The 21,272-nt window shown below is 38.5% G+C and overlaps 3 protein-coding genes across 5 annotated transcripts in view; 1 reads left to right on the top strand and 2 right to left on the bottom strand.

The window, feature by feature from the left end:
• The window catches only part of LOC132798665 (laminin subunit alpha-1), an 83,767-nt gene that overhangs the window by 16,253 nt on the left and 46,242 nt on the right, over positions 1–21,272 (top strand). For all 3 annotated transcript variants that reach the window (XM_060810606.1, XM_060810604.1, XM_060810607.1), the window contains exons 2-5: positions 4,327–4,676; positions 11,970–12,818; positions 16,428–17,467; positions 17,612–18,408. In XM_060810606.1, coding sequence (XP_060666589.1) covers positions 4,327–4,676; positions 11,970–12,818; positions 16,428–17,467; positions 17,612–18,408 — 3,036 coding nt within the window. The remainder of the gene's footprint in view (positions 1–4,326; positions 4,677–11,969; positions 12,819–16,427; positions 17,468–17,611; positions 18,409–21,272) is intronic.
• Positions 13,079–14,226, bottom strand: LOC132796951 (synaptosomal-associated protein 25-like). The gene has a single exon (XM_060808323.1). The coding sequence runs from the start codon at positions 14,045–14,047 to the stop codon at positions 13,442–13,444; it is 606 nt and encodes a 201-aa protein (XP_060664306.1). The 5' UTR covers positions 14,048–14,226; the 3' UTR covers positions 13,079–13,441.
• LOC132797030 (synaptosomal-associated protein 25-like) lies at positions 15,161–16,122 on the bottom strand. The gene has a single exon (XM_060808451.1). The coding sequence runs from the start codon at positions 15,737–15,739 to the stop codon at positions 15,344–15,346; it is 396 nt and encodes a 131-aa protein (XP_060664434.1). The 5' UTR covers positions 15,740–16,122; the 3' UTR covers positions 15,161–15,343.

The following is a 21,272-nucleotide window of genomic DNA, read 5'->3' as shown; positions in this document are numbered from 1 at the left end:
TATTGTTATTATTATATATTCTAGCTTTAAAATTACGGTAGTTATACGATTTTTTTGGTATTTTGTGGGGGTAGAAGTGGGCGCGGTTTTTAAAAGTTATGTAATTTAAAATTGTATAGTTAACATAGTACTCCCCCTTTTAAATTTTCATATAAAGGCGGCGGCTAGTGACTTTAACTTAATTTCTTTAGTGTTGCCGCCCAACGTATAAATTTTGATTACTTTTCATTAAGTGCAGCACCGAAAAGTAAATTCCGCGAAATTTGTTCGTCGCGTCAAAGTTCCAGTAAGTTTTTAAAACTGCTGCATCACCAAGAGGTCCAATGCCAGCCATTGTCGCCATTTGTAATTGAGCCGTTTTTGCATTTTTTTTTCGCCTTTTTGCTTTTGCTTGTAGACAGACTGAAAAGTTAAGTCGAGAGTTGCGAGACGCCTCGCGCAGTTTTGGTCGCCTATTTATGGCCATATTTTGATTGCTCCTTCGTTTGTTCCATCATCCATGCATTCGAGCAAAGCGGCCAAGCAACCAATCCATCCTCCAGTCGAGTCCGGGTCCAGGTCCAGCTCCAACTTCAGCACCAGACAAGGCAGCAACGGTAGCCGAGCAGCCTGTCAAGTTGCATAAAGTTTGTTTTCGTCACGCTGCCGCCTCGCATGAGACTCATCAGCAACGTCATCGTCATCGCCATCGTCATCAGCTATGGACCCATGTGGTGTTTTTTGTTTGCCTTTCCTTTACTCATTTTTTTGGCCAGCAGCGATTTTTTATTATTATTAAATTTTTGCTCGCTACCTCGTGGGGTTCGAATGTCGTCATCAGACATTTTGGCAGCTACTTTGGCTACCGAATTTGATTTTTTATTCGCAACACTTTTGGCCAGGTCAACGATGCTGCAGCGCCTGGTAAATTAGTCGTGAAAAAATTGGCAAAACAAACAAATCATCGAGTATCTCAACCAATTGGTTACCAAAGAGAACGAATACGAATTGTAGGCAATTTGGCAGTTTGGTATTCTTTGAAGTTCAACAACTTGAAATGACTTAATAAGCAGGTTGCAACTGGTAGATCCAAGTAATTTATACCAACTAGATTGGTCGACTGTGCGCACTGTCTGTTTATATGCATAATTGGCCCCTAACAAACAAACGAGAGGAAGCCAACCTCAAAAGCAAAAGCATCAGCAAGCAGGCAGGCAACTGGAAAGCCCAATCGAATGCACAGCTGCGGATGAGGACCAAAAATAGTGAAAATATTTTTGTATTTTATGCGCCGGTCGATATGAATAAAATGCAGAAAACAGTAAAATGCTTTCAACTATGCAACAACAACAACAATAATACAGCCACGACAACGTGCAACAACAAACAACAGCTGCTGATGATGAGGCTGCTGTTGCATCCAATGAATGCTGCATGAACTGCAGTCCACAGACTCCAGACACATGCGTGTGCCCATAATGGTTTGTAATTAATCAAAACGAGAAGCAATCACTAACTCCAATCTACAGCACTCCAAATACTCTTCTCAAACTTCAAAATAAATCGTGTGCTATAGAAATAAAAATTGGGGAGTTTACCCAACCGAACTATAATAATATATATCTTTGATATTGTTTCGTATTATGAATTCAATTAACTCAATTTGGAATACGCTTTTCGAACTCCAAATGAGAAATATTTCAATAATATTTTAAGTTTTCTTACAATACATATTGAATACTTGTTAATTTCTTTATTTGATTAGACTCAACGCCAGGGTGTGTTATTAAAATAATCAAAAACCTAGACTAAAGTCTATTTAAATCCATATATATTTTATGAATAAATTCTAAATAACATAGTCATGCATTTATTAACTTAACTTAATAAATTGCCAATAATTTAATGGATTTTACTCCTATCACATAAACGTGTAAAATATTATTTCTTAATATGTATATCAATATCAATATATTCATTTAATCGAAAAGTAAAATACTTGGCAAATATAAGAGAAATGGAAGTATTATATTATTGAGACATACTTAATAACACACTCATATTACTCTGAGAAGATTAGAGAAGTTTCGCGCTTATTCTATTGACCATTTCTTGGTTATTTCTGGCTTGTGGCTTCCTTAGTGTGAAACCAATGTTATGGATTGTTTACCTTATTGGCTGGCATTGGTGCTGAGTGAAAATTGCTTTAATAAAGTTGTCTTTTACAAATCACTCAAACGGTTCATCCATGACATTATTAATACGAGTTTTCTTTAGCCTTTTCTCTTTCATAGCCTCGTAGTTTAATTCATACTCGACGCCGCTTTTGTGTTAATGTTTTATAAATATTGCCATTCAATTTGTCAAAACATTTAATCAGCAAAACTTTTCTCACTTAAGCTGTCAGCGCATGAAAAACTTGCCCGAAAAACATGCCCCATGTAGCCAAGGGGCCAGAGGAAAGATACACACTCGACTTCGTGAATTTAACTGCTGTGCTGTGTTGGGTTTGGGTTTGGGGTGTAGTCGACTGGAGTCTTGAGTCTCGAGTGTAGAGTGGAGTGAAGTCAACTTTTTGGCTACCGCAAATTTGTTATTTGTCAAGACATTTAAATGCCATTTGCGTGTAGCGTTGCATTTTGACAGCTGTCGATAAATTTTCTTGGTTTTCCGCGTTTTCTCACACCTCTTGCCCTGGAAATGCTCTGCTCAAAGCGAATTTGTTTAACATTTTCTTCTTTGACTTTCTACACATTTCATAAACTCATTTCAATAATTACAGACTGTTTCTTTTTTTCTTTTTGTGGTTTTATTTTTCACGGCTGTCTTCTTGTTGAAATGAAATTGGTGTTAAGTGAAAGTGATCTGAGTTTCGAGTGGTTTTATTGCCTTGCGTGTTAGCTGGTCCAATTATTGATAGCTTTAATAAGCACTTGGGGAATAGATGTTTCTATTTAAATTGGCCGTGTTGTTCGGGAAGTGGTAATTGTCGGTAATTCACACATTGATTTTAATTGCAAAGTGCTAGATTACGAATTGATTTTTTTTTTATTGATTACTTGAATTAGAAATTGTAAAATACTTCTGAAAAGTTTTCCTATGATCACTGCACTAAATTTGCACAAAATAGTTAAACTTTTTAAACTCATCAGTTACGAGTCAGTTAACTATTTTTGAAAGTTTTCCCTCGCCACACTTTAAGACATCAAATATTTGGAGCTTCTAAGAAACTTTGAAGCCTTGGCTCAGAAACTTATATGCAATTTCACAGCAATTACGTCAACGTTTTTGCGTCGGACAAACAAAATGCGAAAAACTTTTTGTTGACAATTGCCAAAATTGCACATGCTGGCACAACAACAACTAGAAATACACTTACACACATCTGACTACTTGTAGTAGAAATAGCAACAATTGCAATTTGAAGCCAGTAGTCGTAAGAAACATGCAAATCGCATACCAGGTCAACATTTCAAACTTTGGCTACAGCTGCTACCAACTGCGCTGAACAGCGATAAACATTATCTCGAAAGTTGCCTTGTTTGGCTATCTATCTGCAGATACATACGTGAGATACATTTTTGCCTTTAAGCTGACCAATCAATACGAACACTGAGCCCAGAGCAGCTGTAGCTGTGATTTATGGTCATTGCTGAGCTTGTTCTTGACTTGTTCCAGCAATTAATATGATTTACATGGGAAAATCTGTCAAACGCATAAAGCGACGCTCTCGGTGGGCAGTTTATAGAGTATGTTAGAAATTGCATAGCGCAAGCCGCGATAAAATGTATTCACTGTATAAATATCGATTAGTGATATATCGGAACTGGTATCGACTTGAAATCTAAGTGAGTCGGTTCCACGGTCATCCCTCAAGCTACGATCGTATTTATTATGCTTGTCTGGTATAATACTTAAATATATTCTGTATATTAGTTCTCTTAAGTTTTGTTCAATTTATTGAAATAGTTCGTTCGTTAATCCTCGATCACGGAACTACGTTATTTGATTAGTCGTTCATCGTTTGATTTCGTTCAACGTTCGTTTTCGATAACAGTATGATTTTCGATTATTTGAAACCCCATTTGTTTTAGTATATTATTATTTTTATAAAAAATATTGTTTCACAAATGTTACAATTTGTATTATAAGTGCTGCTACATCAGTTCAAATAGCTAGACGATAGTGACAACCAACTGCAAAAACAAGTTTAATCAAAATGGGACATATGAACTAGAACGAACTAAAAATCAAAAAGTGAACAGCTAAACAAGAAACCATCAAGGAGTTAGCTTATTTAGTTCGTTACGTAATATATCACTAACTTAATTTTTATATTTTTTTCAGCTGTGCGTGATCTGAACAGCCAACAGGCGGATGATGTTAGTGCTGGAAGCCCAAGCGGTCTTTATCCGCCCGTTTTCAATGTCGCTCCACGTGCCGCGATAACTGTGAATGCGACTTGCGGCCAAAACGGCGCCGAGGAATACTGTAAATTAGTCGATGCATATCCGCATCGCAAGTGGGCCACGCAATGTGGCACCTGCAATGCCCACAGCTCTGACCGGGCCAAGCAGCGACCCATCGAGTCGCTTATTTCACCCAGCTCCAGCTTCGAGGAGATCTGGTGGCAATCACCAACACTGCAGGGTGGCCGGCAGTATGAGTATGTGACCATCACATTGGATCTGAAACAGGTGAGACTTTTGCCATAGATAAACCCCCTCTCCCCCCTAAGTCTGAGTCTGAGTTGAGCTCATGTGACAGCGTAGCTGTGATCCAGTTTGTAATTAAGCCGATGACTTGTCAGTCATTTACAAGCGATTTAACGCCAGTTCCATGATCCATCTGTGCCTTGGGCTTGTCGCTGATCATTAGACTATGTATGAAATATGATCACACTGGGTTGGATCGGGTTTTTCCATCTTTTTCCCGAGACCGGTCACTAGGTATTACATTCTAATGCTCAAAATGGCAAACATAAATTGGCTCTGATTGAGTTTTGATTAAGTCGTATCGTCTTACAGTCTTTTCTTTGTGATTGGAAATCGTTTCCGGGTTTCCATCAACTAACTTATGTCATGAGAAGTATTCAAGTAATCGAGACTTATTTAAGTAGAGTCCACGAACAACAACAAATGACACCCACAATTTCTCATCACGTACCATCTTAACTTCAGATACTTCCATCAAAATCAAAGTCTGAAAAAAATAATATATAAATCAAAATTCCATGACAGTCTGTGAATACATTTTGCGTTCATGCAAAATCAACTTAATGGGAGCGTGTAAATTTTGACACATGCCGTTGATATGTTGAGCTGTCTGTCTGCTCTCCTCCCTTCGTTCTCTTCATAATGAAAAATACCATTGAGCGACGCTGCCCTCTGCCAGCATCATAAACAAAAGTCATGGGAACCTTACAAAAAACGCAGATTTTAAGTTCTTTTTTTACGTTTGTGACATTTTAAAGCAATTTTGTTTGTCTGTCACCGCCTGACCAAAAATTCAGTTCAACATGTGTCAAATGTAGCCACGAAATAAGCGAAACCAATAAATGAAAAAAATTGTTCAGACTCTAAACTCTAACGACGCATCCATAAAAGGTAATTCGCATTTTTTTTTTTGGCAACTAACATATTTTTTGTACTTTTAAGCTCTATAAAACTGACAAAGTTAATTAAAGGACGAGCCAATTTAAATATTAATGCGATGCTCTCGGGAAGTTGGGCTCCCGTTTGTAGTCTTCGTTATTTATTAATAACTCTTGGAACGCATGGCTGTCATAAATCTCTCATACTTGAGGCATATGCGAAAACATTGTTCTTGTACCCTGTAATCTTAAAGCTACCATAGGGTATGCTGACACAATGGAGGAAAAATGTAAATCAATTTCACTTTTCCTCATCTATTGATGGAAATAAATTGGAGAACTAGAATAGTATTCAGCATTTAAATATTCATTTTATTAATCGAAGCGTTTTTACATTTTCAAACTAGTTTTTCAAATTGAAAATATATTTTAAGTTATGTCTAAAGAGTATCTACTGATCGTATCGTGGTAGATAATTTATTCATACTTGTTAATTTTAAATCAGTGCTCGAAGTTGGTTCTGTGCTCGTCTGTTTTAATTAAGTGTGCACTTCCATGTAAATATCTTTGTCTTCTCTTGTCTTGTTTGTGGCGTCTTTCTGCGCCTTTCGCCGGCATATGGCAATGAAAGAATTATATCAAAACATTGAAATATCTTTCGAATCGAGACAGAGAGAGAGAGCGAGAGTCTCGAGTGCAAACTGCACTTGAAATGTCAACTTTGTGTCGGCTGAAGTTAAGCAGACAATTTTTCAGCACATAATTGGCCATATAGTAGAAGATTGTGAAAGTTCACAATGATCAAGGCAGTCATAATGATGATTTGATTGAGATTCGTAATGCTCATTAGCTGACTAAGCAGCTGCACTAAGGAGGAAATGCTTGGTGTGTGGCCACCAAATATAATACTTTGTTGTTTTTTCTGTTTACCTCGATCCACAATGGAATTTCAATTAACACACGATTTGCACTCAATAAGTATTCGAAGCTGAAATGTTGCACTGATTGTAGGATAGGTCAAACTCTGGAACGAGATACTTTCCTTGTTTCAGAGATTCATAAAAGAGTTGCAGAAGACTGCAGCTTATAATATATAAACAATTTTCTTTAAAGAAATGTGAGATAAGTTATGATAAAATTTCTTCACCTATAATCATATTGTGAGTCGATCATAATGCACTCACTTAGAGCCTGTTAGTAAAATAAGAACCAATTATTATATTTATTTTTAAAACGTCTCCTGTCTCTCAGGGACGTCACAGGCAATTAGCCCTCATTTCCATTTCCTATTCCCATTTCTTCAATTCGTCAACATCCCCCAAATAGTTATCGCTTAATTTATGTATTCATCTGTTTCGACGGGAAATATTTAAAGCATTTGTCACAACTGTTTAAAAACACATTTGGAAGAAATCTCCCCACGTTCGAAACAAATAGACAACAGACAGACAATCAGCCCACCAAATTTATGACCTCTGACGGAAACTTGACATTCGAAGTTTGTATTTTGTTCATGGGCGACAAAGCATTGAAGCCTTCGAGTTGATTTTAACAATTAGACTATCGAGTTATTTACAACAACAAGAAACAGCGTGAACAGCAACAACAACAACAACAAACATAAGACAAGCATGTGTCAACGATTTGACAGCTTAAAATATTTTTGTCGCTCGCAGAAAAAGGCAGCAGACTGCCGCCAAAAGCGGCCAAAAGGCAACTGCAACTGTCAGCCAAACAGTGAGGCATTCAGTCAGTCCGTCCGTCCGTCAGTCAGTGAGTCTGTCATTCTGTCAACTTGAACTGGCCACAACAATGTCTAGATTTATGCTTCAATGACTTTGGGGCGCGCGTGACTAATTGAAAGTCTAGCGAGCATTCTGGGAATGGCGGGTATGTATGGAGTAGCTAAACTTCAGTGCTTCTCAAACTGTAGAACACTTGGCTAATCGCAAATTTGATGCTTTAACTGTTACATTATTGGTGCGAATGGGGGTTTAAAAGAAATGTCAAAAAATTTAACCATTTAAAAAATATTTGTAATATTCACTTCCGAAGTATGCAATTTAAATTTGGGTAAAAAAGATAAAAATACTGACAGTTTCATGTGCAGACACATGGATTTTCGTTATTGGATTAATTCTAAACCGGTTAAAAATCGATTTATATCATTGATTTTTCTGCCCAAACTGCGAAATGTTTGTGATTGTTTTTTCAAGCGGCAACATCAACAAGCTGGATTAAAAATGTTTTTTTTTGATTTTTATAGGCATTTAATTGCTTCATTAAATTTAGCCAAATTTGGCCAAAAAGTTTTGCTTGTTGTTGTCGTCGTTTTTGTTGTAGTTGCTGGCGGCGGCGCCCGCGGTTTGGAGCAGCTTTACGTAACTGTAATTCAAATGTTTGACAAGTTGTTGCAACATTCGCCAGCAAACAGCGGACCAACTAAAGCAACAGCAACAACAACAACAGGCAAAGCGTGTTACAAGCCACGTTCGCGACGCATTTAGGCGTTGCAATTATTTTAATGGTCAATTTATTTATTTGTTTTGACTGTGATGTTTTTCACGTTTCTCCTTTTTCAGAATGCTTCTCCCCTTTTTCTGTTGTGCGTTTCGTTTTCACAGTTGTTGTGGCATTTACATAAATTGCTTAAAGGTTTCTTGTTTTTTTTTGGTTTTGTAAATTGTTAACGTGATTGAAGCTTTGCTTGAAATCCTCATGCATGTAATTCTTCACATGGATTTAAGGCTTTTGAAGGCGAATCGCAATATTTGTCAGTCTCTGGAATTGAACTGTGAACTTACTGCAGTTGCAGTTAATGCGCCAATTTAAAGATAAGAAAAGTTGCCAGCAAAAAGTTTTCCATGCGAAGCATTGAACTTTTTATTACCCCCACACGAAGTATAAAGAAAACTAAAGCAACAGAACAAGCAAGAATTTTAAAGTTTAAGGTCATCGACTATATGATACGCTGTAAACATAAATGAACAACCAAATTGGCCATTAATTAACCTACAATCTTAGTTACTTTGAAAAATATATCTAATGCTGCTTACCCATGAAATACTATTTTATTTTGTATAGGTTATTTTCATATAATCTTTGCCACTTCATGATCTTAGGGTAGACATTCATGCCTTTGTCTGTCATGTAGGTTCATTCACTACAAAAGCCAAAAATTATGCGCTTCGCTTGTTGGCCGCCTTATCTAAAAACGTGCCAGCCAAAAATTCTATTTCTTGGCCGCTTCAAATGGGCCAAACTTTAAAAATTGTTGCACAAAAAACCAAAAGCGAAGATACTTCAATTACGAGTGCTCAACTTAAAGTTACTCTATTAATTCAACGAGAATAATAATACTTTTGAAACAACACTATATAATGTTTAAGATAGTGTTGTAAATGCGTCCATATTATATATGTCATAATTAGTAAAATAAACGTGAACGTATTTAGTTGTAAATATCGTTCACTTTGTTGTATGGTCACACTTGATCCTAACTTTCTCTTTGTATGAGAGAATATGAGTTCGTTATCGATGTTTTGTATTTTATTTGGAAACGGATATTGACAATCTAATAGATCAATAGATCATTCAAATCTCGGAGTTTGATTGTTCCTTTAAAAACAAATCGTTCAATTGCTACAGGGTATTGCAAAAATGAGAATAAGTTGCCTTGCAGACATATGTATGAGTGATATGCAGATGGCGACTACAAAACCAAAATAAAAAACAAAAAAAATGCTTTCTAAAATTTTTTTATTTTATTGTGAACTGTCAGCTAGTTTGCTGTCTGTCTACCCACAAAATTTCGCGCTTGTTTATTTTTAAAGTTTATGATGCGACTCAGTGACTTTTCTGGGATTACGGCATTTGTTTTTATGGTTATAGTTTTCTTCAATTTCTGCGTCTTTTATACAATTAGCTCGGGCAACGTGTTGCCGTTGTGCTCGATTAATGTCGGCCATTGAGCGATAAATATTTAATGATCGTCTAAATGCTAAATAATATTAATTTATGGCCTGCAATTGTGAATTCCGATTCTATAGCTTATAACTCTCAACATGTCTCATCTACCGCTATAAGGCTGATAAGAGTGCTTCGCTCCTTTGTCATCCCAATTAAGTTGTCTGTGTTGCATATTTTTACCATTTTGTTGTCTAATTTGACAGCGATTGGGGTTTATCAATTTGCAGCATCTGAGAAACGGGTTTCATTGTGTGGCCAGTTATTATCTGGAATGCATATAACAATAAATTAGGCATTGGCTGACCAAATATATTAATACATTTGTATTTCTCCGACACGCCCTAGAGATGATCATCGCTTTATCAACTCGTTTCTTTGCTTCCTCTCCCAGCTGTTGTTTTCGCATTTGTTGAACAAGCTCGTCGCTATTGAAAGTCATGTCAATTGGCCCGTCAGTTCGTTGCTGATAAAAATGTCAAGAGCTACATTGCCTGCCCCAAGCACTGACAGCTTCCAGTTGCCGTGCCGATGATTGCAATCTACACAGTTCCTCCACTGCCCTATAGAGAGCATCATACATACCTGACTCTCTGTGTGTCTGTGTCTGTGGTTCCCGCTTATCGGCAACTTGTTTGGTGACCAGGCAGGAAGCTTCAGTCAGCAGACGCGTGCACTTGCTTTTGTCTGTGATCTGGCTTTAATCTGTGATCAAGGTTAGTGCAATTGACGGAGACAACATAATTTCAGCAGATGACTTATCGATAGTTCGTTCAATGATGGATAAAAACAAACGCAATTTATATTTTGAGATTTAGATTATAGAGTGACATTTTTATTGGTTTGGTTATTATTATTATTCTTATTACATTAGTTTAATTATATTTCATTTTATTTATAGACACTTTAATTATAGCTGGTCATTTTCCTAGTTCGATTCGTTACAGTCCACAAATCATTTTGTAGCATGCAATAAATTTCTCGCTGACACTCGCTAATTTGCCTCCTGCGAGATCTCGGTTCATTTCTATGCTTCTGCATTTCTGCCTATCTCTGTCGTATCTTATCAGCGTCGTGTGGCAGTTGCTGTTGTTGCAATGAAATCGAATACTGGCAGAAGAAAATTGGAAGAGTGCGATGCGGCACGCATGTGCAGTGGCTTTTCCAGTGGCTGCGTGCGTTTTATCAGTGACTGCGAATCGGAAAAACTTGTAGCGAAAATGTTGCAGTCGTTGTATGTGGCAGCAACTGGCAACATGGATGAGGCAAGTGGGAAGCAAGTGCCTTTGAAATTTGATAGACTCGTTGCGGCTTGTTGCTTGTCGCTGTATTATCTCTGCCTGATATGGTCCTGACATTTTGGCCATGAGTTTGCGGGCTTATGAGTTTTGGTTGTGCTTAAAAAAATGTCTTTAGATGGCGCCAGTTGGCTTAGCCACGTCTTATAATCAATTATAGCCTGGTCGGAAAGCCACACCTTGCCGCAAGTTGCCTTTTATTGGCTTTAGTTTTCCATTTTTCGATCTCTTGACAACGATAGGCATAACACGCGACGTTTTTGGCATTTGCCATTTTATTTTCAGTATTTTTAACAATTTTTCGAAAAAGCCACATACTACACACAACCACAAACACCAAGAAAAATAAATAAATAAATATAAATATAAATATCGCTTGTCAGCTGCTGCTGCCGGGCGTGTTCCAGGCGATTGGTAGGTGGTTTTTCGCGGCATTTTTGTTGACAGTTTGGAAAATTTATGACACGACGATGGCGTTGGGTTATAGTTTTTCATGCCGTTTTCTTCGCTTGTTTTTCTTTTATTGTTTTTTCGGCAGCCAACGGCAACAGCAGCTAACTTCAACAACATTAACAGACAACATTGAGTTTGTCTGCTGCAGTTGCTGATAGAAAGATATAAAACTAAATAGAAACATCAGCGAATTGCCCCAAAGTGACAGAAACACTGCTGCTTGGCTTCCTTTCCTAATTTATAGCCCGCACAGTGGCTGTAAAACTGTAAGTCACTGCGGTTTGTTCGCATGCAAATAACGAGTAAAAAATCATAGTTGGAATTAACTAAGCATCTAAATCTTTTAAAGAAAACTTTCGAGTTTTGAGTTTGTACACATAAAATGGCTAACATAATAGTAAGTTAGACTTCTTTCATTTGTGAAAATCCTGGAGTCGCAGATAAATAATAATAATTATGTGGTTTTTATGTTAGGGTAAAAACAGTTTAGATTTCTCAAACACAAAGAAAAATGTTCACAGGTTTATGTCACTTATGTATCATATGTTTTGTCCGGTTGAATTATTCTGTCAATTCTGGGCAAAATTTTAAATAGAATTTAGAAAGTGAAAACTTAATTAATAATGCTCAAATTTCTATCATTGCATTTTCCTAACTTTCTTTATTAATCTCCATTTCAGACATACCAAATATTCTTCATTATGCTGAAGTCGGCCAACTCGCCACGTCCCGCTTCCTGGATACTCGAGAAATCCCTCGATGGCATCAACTATGAGCCATGGCAGTACTTTGGCTTGAGCGATGCAGACTGCAAGCGTCGCTACAATCTGCCTGGCCAGAATGGAAAGTATATGTTCCAAAACGACACCGAAGTCATCTGCACAACACAGTTCTCGAAGGCATTGCCCTTGGAGAATGGCGAACTACACGTCTCCCTAATGAAGAATAGACCTGGAGCCATGGCCCAAACACCTGAGTTGATGCAGTTCATCACGGCGCGCTTTATGCGCATCCGACTGCAGGGCATGCACTCAACAGCGAATCTGGACAACAGCGTCGACTGGGTGCTCGACTCCCAATCGATGGAGAAGCGCAGCTTCTACAGTCTGAAGCAGTTGCGAGTTAGCGCTCGACTAGATTGCAATGGAAATGCGGATCGCACCCAGGAAGTAATGGGCAGCCAGTTGCTACAGTGCAGTTGTCAGAACAACGCCTGTGGCATGCAGTGCGAACAGTGTTGTCCACTTTATCAGGACCGCGTTTATCGTCCTGGTGCCGAATGCGAGATTTGCGAATGTCATGGCCATGCTCTCAGCTGCAGCTACGATTCGTTTTTGGAGCGTGGCATTTGTGAGAACTGCGCCAATAATACGGCGGGAAACGAGTGCGAATTCTGTGCCGGAGGCTTCTACAGAGCGGCAGATGCAGCACCAACTGAACCGTGTTTGCCCTGCTCTTGCAATCCTCAACGTTCGACAGGCATCTGTGCTCCGGTCGGAGGCGCCTGTCATTGCCTGGAAGGCTTTCAGGTAAGCAATGATAAGTGCATAAAAATATATTTGTTGTTATTAAAAACTCGATAAAAAAAAAATAAAGAAATGTTTAAGTGGTGTTCATTGGCACTCAAAATATAATTAGTGATTAATGTATTTAATAAATGTATTAAATTCTCAAAGCTAATTACTTAGTTCCACAATCAGCAATTTCATTATTGTAACGAACGTTTTTATTTTTCTTTAAATTCGAGGATTTCATTTATACTCAAAATTATTTAGAAAAATATATTCACCTTTTCCTCCTACTTATAAATGCTTTGCTTCGCTTCGGGTTCAAGTTGAGGTTTCGTTGCTTTAGTCGTTTACTAAGTAGTTTGTGTATACGTTGAATATAAAAGTTCATTAATTGTTGATATCGCCATAATTAAAGCAACTAAAAGAACTGCTAAATAACTGTAGTAGGTTTTTGTTCCCAGTACATAGTTCATAATTGCTGCATTTCTTTTTTGATGCTATTGTTGTGCTTTTGTTGTTGCTGCATCTACTGGTGAAAGTTTCAAGTGAGAGTAAGATTGCAGGAATTTAATTGGTAGCGATGGATGGGGTGTTTATCGGTATCAAGTAGTTGTAATTGATCATTCAATTTTGACACCTGATTAACTCTTGAGCAAATTATTTACGCGTTTATTAGCACCGTCCACGCGCGAATTGTTGGAATCAGCCTTGGCATTGATGCGTTCGATTTGTTTGTTTTGGTTGTCCAACTCGGATCCCATATCAATCGCCATGTTACGCAAATTGCCCAATATCGAATTTACCTGCCCCAAATTCGCATCTATTTCATCCTCACGTGCATCGTTCGTTATTCGTGCCACATATCCCGATTGCGCTGGTTGTCCCATTTCATTTCGTTTGCGTTCATCGATCACCCGCTGCGGCTGACTTGCAACAACTTTGCCATCATCATTCGCCTTCCAGACGCTATCGTCCTTCAGATTAACTTTCTTCCATGGAAGCACACAGATGCCACAGTATTTCTCCATGCCGCTGATATTCTTTTCCGCCTTACGCATATCCGCATGAATGCGATCCATTCCCTCTTCAATGCGATCCAATTGCTCGCCCTGATCACCCAACGCTACAAGAGTGCGATTGCCCGCCTCCTCGGATTCCTCCACCATGCTGAGTATGCGACGAGTACTTTCCAAGGAATCATTGACAACTTGAGCGTTGCGTGGTTTATTCTTCACAGCGGCAGCCATAGCGTGACTATTTGATGTGGGTGTAAATTACTTACTGATTACTGCCTCACTGTGTATAGCAAGTGATTCCGAATTTCTCAGTGGTTGAGGTTGGAAAAAATAGCTAGGAAATGACTCACAATTCACAGCTGACGCCACTTGCTGATGATGATGATGTATAGTACTTTTAGTAAGTTCGTTTATTTTTGAAAAAAAAAGGAACTTGAATTTGATAAAGGTTTTTGATTTAATACGTTTTGTTTCAGTTATTTTTGTGCAATATTTTGGCAAATGTCTACAGACTATGTATAAAACCAATTGTGTATATTCAAAAGTGGCGGCGAGCCATCGATTGCACTATAGACTCTTTTCGATGTTTTAATATTTGATAAGAAAACGATGCTTTTGCATCCACCTAATATTAGAAATTATTTTTTTTTAATATTCATGAAATTATCTTTCAGGCTGCAATTTTACTCTATTACTTGCCGAGTTGTAACCATAAGCAATAATTTTTATTTACTAAAGTAGAGAGACCCAGAGAATTGTCAACATGAAGATTGCATACAGTTTTCAAACAACTTGTTATTTAAAACAGCATATTACTTACAGATTTTTCATTTGAGTGTCATTTCATGGATTAAAATAAAAATAAAATAAAATAAATTTCTTCGCACATTTCATCTGTGCAGAAAAAGTACCGTTGCTGCGCGCATAAATAAAATCATTAGAGTTGATTTTTGTGAGTTGAGTGCTATTCTTGTTCAAAAAAATGATTGTTGAACCGAATGAGTAACGCCCGAAATCATTAAGCTGATCACGAGCCGAACAATTTAGAGTGAAGCAAAAAATCGCTCGCACCCGAGTGGATTTAAAATCTACAACTTGAGCATGCAAGTTTTATCGGCTGATCCGAGCAGTGTGATTATTCGGCTGAAGAGCGCGTACGGATTTTTTTCATTCACCCGAAGCCGTTCTCTGTTACGAATATAACACACAATGTTTTTCATATCAAATATGTTACATTCGGTTTGCTAAAAATTATTAATAACTTCCAATTGTCAAGTAACCACTGTTGGCTGGGCGCGCTAGAATTGTGTTTTTTTTTTTGTTTATTTGAAAGTATGAATATATTGCTGAGGACAAAAAACATATATATTAAATTATTTCATTTTCATTGCCATTGACTTTGAAGAAAAAAATGTAAATTTTTTAAAATTTGCACAAAAATTATTATCTTATTACACAAACAAGAAACGGTTCATAAATAGACTTTTTTTGTTGTTGCTACATCTACTGGTGATCGGTATCAAGCAGTTATAATTGATCATTAAATTTTGACACCTGATTAACACCGTCCTTGGCATTGATGGGTTCGATTTGTTTGTTTGGGTTCTCCAATTCGGATTCCATATCATTCGCTTTCCAGTCATCCTTCAGAATAATTTTATTACACGGCAGCACGCTGATGCCATAATATTTCTCCATGCCGCTGAGATTCTTTTCCTCCTCACGCATATCCGCATTATTGCGATCCATTCCCTCCTCAATGCGATCCAATAGCTCGCCCTGATCATACAAAGGATTAAGAGAGCGAATTTCCATCTCGTTGAGTTCTTCCGTCATGCTGAGTATGCGACGAGTACTTTCCAAGGAATCAACTGATTTGAGCTGCTGCTCGGTGTGTAGTTTATTCTTCATAGCTGCAGCCATAGCGTGACTATTTGATGCGGGTGTAAATTACTTACTGATGGCTGCCTCTCTGTGTATAGCAAGTGATTCCGAATTTCTCAATGATTGAGGCTGGAAATAATAGCTAGGAAATGACTCACAATTCACAGCTGACGCCAATTGGGCAACACTTTTGAAACATTAAAAGCTTCTACTCTTTTCCGCAAAGTTTGAAATATGCGTCGAGGCTTATCTACAAACTTTGGGAAAATTATTCTCGCATTGGCATTTTAAGTCAATTTAATTTTTCGCTTTGCTCAAAATTATCAACAATTACACTCACTTAAGTAACCACTGTTTGATTGGCGCGCTAGAATTGTTTTATTATTTATTGGAAAGTAGGAATATATTGCTGAAGACAACAAATATATATCATATATTAAATTTTTTAATTTTTCATTGGATTGACTTTGAAATAAATAAATATATATACATTTTTTAAAATTATTACAAAAATTATTATCTTATTACACAAACAAGAAGAGGTTCATAAATAGGCTAAAAAAAAATCGATCGCCATTCTGTTGTGTGGTGAATATTTCCTTAAGGTTTGGATTTTAGAGAATTTTAAAATCGACAGATATTTTTGAACTATCTGTGTTCATATGCATATTCAATGAACCTAATAATACCCTATTTTTAAATAACAAATAAATTAAAAATCTTTCAGGGTCCCCACTGCGAGGAGTGTGCGCCCAATCACTACGGCGACGATTGTCGACGCTGCGAATGCGATGAACGTGGCACAATGGAGGGAAGCGCCTGTGCGGGCAGTTGTCAGTGCAAAGCAAATGTGCAGGGCGAAACATGCGCCGAGTGTGCCACAGGCTACTATGATTTGGATGAACACAATCCAGATGGCTGCAGTCGCTGCTGGTGCTCACAGGTCTCTGAGACTTGCCACAGTGCCAAGCTGCAAACTCTGGCCTTTGAGACACTAAACGATTGGAGGTTGACCGACATCCAGCGGCAGCAGTCGATTGCTGTGACCGTGGATGCGGAGCAAATGCGTCTGATCTTTGGCAATGAATTGGATGAAGTTGAGGCGATCTACTGGCAGGCACCAGTGGGTTACCTTGGGAATCGACTGACCAGCTACGGTGCCAGGCTGCAGTTACAACTCTCCTGGGTTGTGATGCGAGGCGACACCTCGGGCAAACCAACAACAGGACCTAATGTCATACTGTGTGGCAAGAATGGACTCAAGATCGCTTATGCAGATGAATCCTTTGAGAGTTTGGAGGTGGCTCTCAATGTAACTCTCACGGAACAGGGCTGGTATCATGTGCCGCCCGCTGTGAAGGATATCAAGACACGACTTCGACGCACAGAGGGAGGTGCTTATCATGGGGAGCCCGTGACGAGATCACAGTTTCTATCCGTGATGGTCTCACTGGATGCAATGCTTATACGCGCTGCCTATCACACAGATCAGGTGGAAACTTCGCTGGAGCGTGCTGTCATCTATTCGGGAGGCTTAGAACTCGGAGCTAAGGCCACCACACAGGTGGAACAATGCATTTGCCCGGCCGGCTACACGGGACTCTCTTGTGAGGGCTGCGCCTTTGGCTACAAACGCATCTACGAGAACTCCACGGATCATCAACTACTGGGCAAATGCATTCCCTGTCCCTGCAATGGACACTCCAATTCGTGTGATCTGCAGAGCGGCAACTGTGGCGATTGCATGCACAACACTTTCGGAGAGCGGTAAGTAAATGCATTCCACATGCCACAATCCACTTTAGCCAGTGCACACACTGAGGATTGAACGCTCGCTAAACTCACCACACTGCGAGTGCCACTGCTTAGCCAAGACACACACCATTTATGCGGCATTCTTTTTCATTGCAGCTGCGAGCGTTGCCAGCTCGGTTTCTATGGCAACCCATTGCAGGGCACGCCACATGATTGCAAGCGATGCGCCTGCCCCCTCTCAGAGGAGTCCAATAACTTCTCACCCAGCTGCCAGCTGAAGAGCTACAACTACATGGATCTGAATCCACAGTTTGAGCTGATTGAGCATGCCGAATACATTTGCACCCAGTGCCCCGAGGGCTATACGGGTGACCATTGCCAAGTGTGCGATGATGGCTACTACGGCAATCCCATGCAACTGGGCAGCAGCTGTCAGCGCTGCAATTGCGAGGGCGGACCCTGCAACGTCACCACCGGTGCCTGCATCACATGCCAGGGCAACACCGAAGGTTGGCACTGCGAGCGCTGCAAACTGGGCCACTGGGGTGATCCCGCTGTCGGCTGTGAGCCCTGCCATTGCTATGGCGAGGGCTCCGAGAGCGAGCTCTGCGACAGCACAGATGGTCAGTGTCTGTGCCGGCCAAGATTCGCTGGTCAGAAATGTGATCAATGCGAAACCGGTTTTGCCCATGTCGAGTTGCAATGTGTGCCCTGTAATTGCGATGCACTTGGCGCAGCTGTCTTGGACAGTTGCAATGCCAGTACTGGACAGTGCGAGTGTAAGCTGGGTGTAATGGGTGTCAAGTGCCAGGAATGCGAAGATGGTTACTTTGGCATGAATGTGAATGTCGAGCGACAAGAGGATTTGGCTGCGCTGCGTGAGGCAGAAAACGATGCTGATTGGGAGTTGGTCCCAGAGGATGATGACCAGATGGATACCGTGGCCTGTGAGGGTGAGTGAACATTCGTACTACTTCGTACTACTTCTACTATTCCATTAGTCGACTAGGGAATACCCTTTTAAGTTAACAACTGCCTTCCAAAACTTTAAATGAAATTAAAATAATAATTAAGTTTTATTCTTAGTACCAATTGATTTGCTGTGTACAAGCAAATCTATGAAAGCTTTAAAAGTGATATTAGACAATAACTCATAGGAATAATTAATAACGTAGCCCTCTGCTCGTATTAGCTGAAACATATGTCAAATAAAACCAGATGCGGAATGGACAGTAATGTCATACTTCCAACACAAATAGTTAGTTAGAATGCAGCTAATGAAATGTGTAATATTAATATTGCTTTACTAATGAATATCTTAAAAAGTTTTAAAAAACTTATCAGTTAAATTACCTTTAATAATAGATAAAGATTGCGACTAAAAGTATCTTGAGCAAATTAAAAAGGTATTACATTGATTTCAAGAAATTAATTTAAGGTTACTCCAGTTTCATACATTTTGAAGGTCTGCAAAAAGGCAGACGACGCACCCAGATGATGATGCACACACAGTGATTTCACTTAAGTGCGGCTAAGAACAAAGAAATTCTTGAAATATTCCATGTTGCATGTGCAGCATGCCCCTAATTTGTGTGTTGGCCTTTGATAGATGGATATGTGCTCTGTTGTGGTTGCACCTATGAAAACCAGATGTAAGATGTGCGGTGTAAAGTGCTGTGGCCCATCAATAAGTGCGCACAAGTATGTGTAGTAGAAGAAAAATGCGGTCGATCTACAAGCTGCGCGTAATTGATTTTTTGCTCCATTTTCAAGTTTGAAACGCAGTGGACTCTTTTCTATATACCCTATCATAGCTTTGCTTCTCTCAAGCAAAAGTCTAGGTAATTCTTTTTGAAAATCAATTACTTGGCTGACCGTAGCTTATTAGCTAATTAACTGCCAGTAAAATTAAAAAGAGATAATAAAATCCCAGAAATTACTACCTTAAAAAGTCGACAGCCGCAGCCAAAGTTTTTAGCTTTGTGTGCGGAGCAGAAGGCTAAAAAAGTGAGTGAAAAAACATAAGCAAGAAAATTGAAGAATAGAAAAGGCAACGTTTTGGATTATGCAATTCGAGTTCTTGTTCAAGTACAACACCTCTGACAACGAGAAGAGAAGACGACACGAGAGAAGACAGATAGATAAAAGACGAAACTGATGAAGACCTATTATACATCTGCTGAGGTTTCTTTCAAACTCAACTCGATGTTGCCGTTTGTTGCCCATCCGTGTTACAAAACAATAAATTGTTATTTGAGTACACTTTGTATTATAACTACTCTGCAACAACTGCCGTTTTTTGCCTATTGTCTATAGAAGAAAATGGTGTTAAAAATTGTAGAAAAAGAGTTGACGGACTTCAAGGAGAACTGCCTTCAGGTCTCCGATATATCATCTTACAATGGGCCTCTATAATGAGCAATGTATGTTGAATTCAGATGCATATATTTGAGTGTGATGATGATGATGATGCAATAATGATACGCCCATAAAATAATTATCGTACTGAGTGAAGTAATTTACAATTCATGAAAAGTCATATTTTAAATTAATATTCGAAATATTTTACAATTTACATTTATTTAAATACCCAATCTAATTCACTTGCAATGATAATAATTCTATACAATTTAATATAAATTTATCGCCCTTGTATCATAAAACACCCACTGCAAAATATTTGTGCAGAGAATTGCTATCAACAATCGCAACAACAATCCCAACAGTGATTTATAACCACAACAGGAATTTAAGTTATGACAGCACAAAAGTTCAGATTTTGTTATGCAAAACTTTTGGTTTGTAACTTGGCTAACCAAAGAGTAAAGAGTTAAAGTCATTTTAAAAATAAATGCATAAAAACGCAGCGTTTTTGTTAAAGACATTAGGGTCAAGAGTCGAAATTTAAGCTTGATTGAAGAGATTTTAGTTGCAAGCTCGAAGGTGTTTTTAGTTGCAACAAGTTGCAAGCTGCCTTTGCTCAACAATTGCTGTCTTCTGGGTCAAAAATATCAAGTCGCTTAGACATAACTTGAACCATCATACTTAATTACTTACATACTTAATTAACAATTTGTGGTGTCTGCTGTGGCGCACAGTTTTAGAAGCACTGTGGGCCAACCAGTTTGCAATGCAAGCTAATCTTTGGCAATATATCTAACACCCGAATCGCAGTTTGACTTCTGTGCTCCAAAAGAAGTCAATAGCCAAAAGCCTGTTTGGATTCGGGTCTCTATTTCTCCTATCAATACATCTCACTATCTCCAAACTCGCTGAACAGCCATGACAATGAAAGACTGCAATGACAATTGCGGCCTGGACTTGGATTTGCTTTGCCACACACAACGGTAGCTCCATCCACTGACGGACGGCACACGGTAGCTGCAGTTGCAGTTGCAATAGCAACAACTTTCATAAGCAACACCCACGCACATGCCACAAAATTGTGTGCAGAGTCAGTAGCTCAAGATGTAAGATATGGGCTGAAAAGTGATTGAGAAATAAGTTGAGCAACTCGGTAAGAACTATACTCTTTACTAGTACTAATCCACAACTTAAGCAGATGTATCATTAGTCTACAAATGCAAAGGTTTTAGAAGGGAAATAAATGGTAAATCAAACTGTGACAAAGAAAAATAGAAGAATCAATACATTTTATTGAATTTCATTTTATAAAATTTTGGCTATAAACTTATAATGAAAGTTGAAGAGAATTTTACGTTTAAATACTTAAATTAATTTGCAGTTATAGTTTAATTTCAATTCAATAATATGTGCTATGGGAACATATTACGTATACGTATTTAAAGAAACTTCT

The sequence above is a fragment of the Drosophila nasuta genome, chromosome 2L (genome assembly GCF_023558535.2).
Source record: "Drosophila nasuta strain 15112-1781.00 chromosome 2L, ASM2355853v1, whole genome shotgun sequence".
NCBI classification, from domain to species: domain Eukaryota; kingdom Metazoa; phylum Arthropoda; class Insecta; order Diptera; family Drosophilidae; genus Drosophila; species Drosophila nasuta.
This window is presented reverse-complemented; position numbering and strand designations above follow the sequence as displayed.

Coding starts and splice junctions, on each gene's coding strand:
- LOC132796951 (XM_060808323.1), bottom strand. CDS start 14,047: ATGGCTGCCGCTGTGAAGAATAAACCACGCAACGCTCAAGTTGTCAAT.
- LOC132797030 (XM_060808451.1), bottom strand. CDS start 15,739: ATGGCTGCAGCTATGAAGAATAAACTACACACCGAGCAGCAGCTCAAA.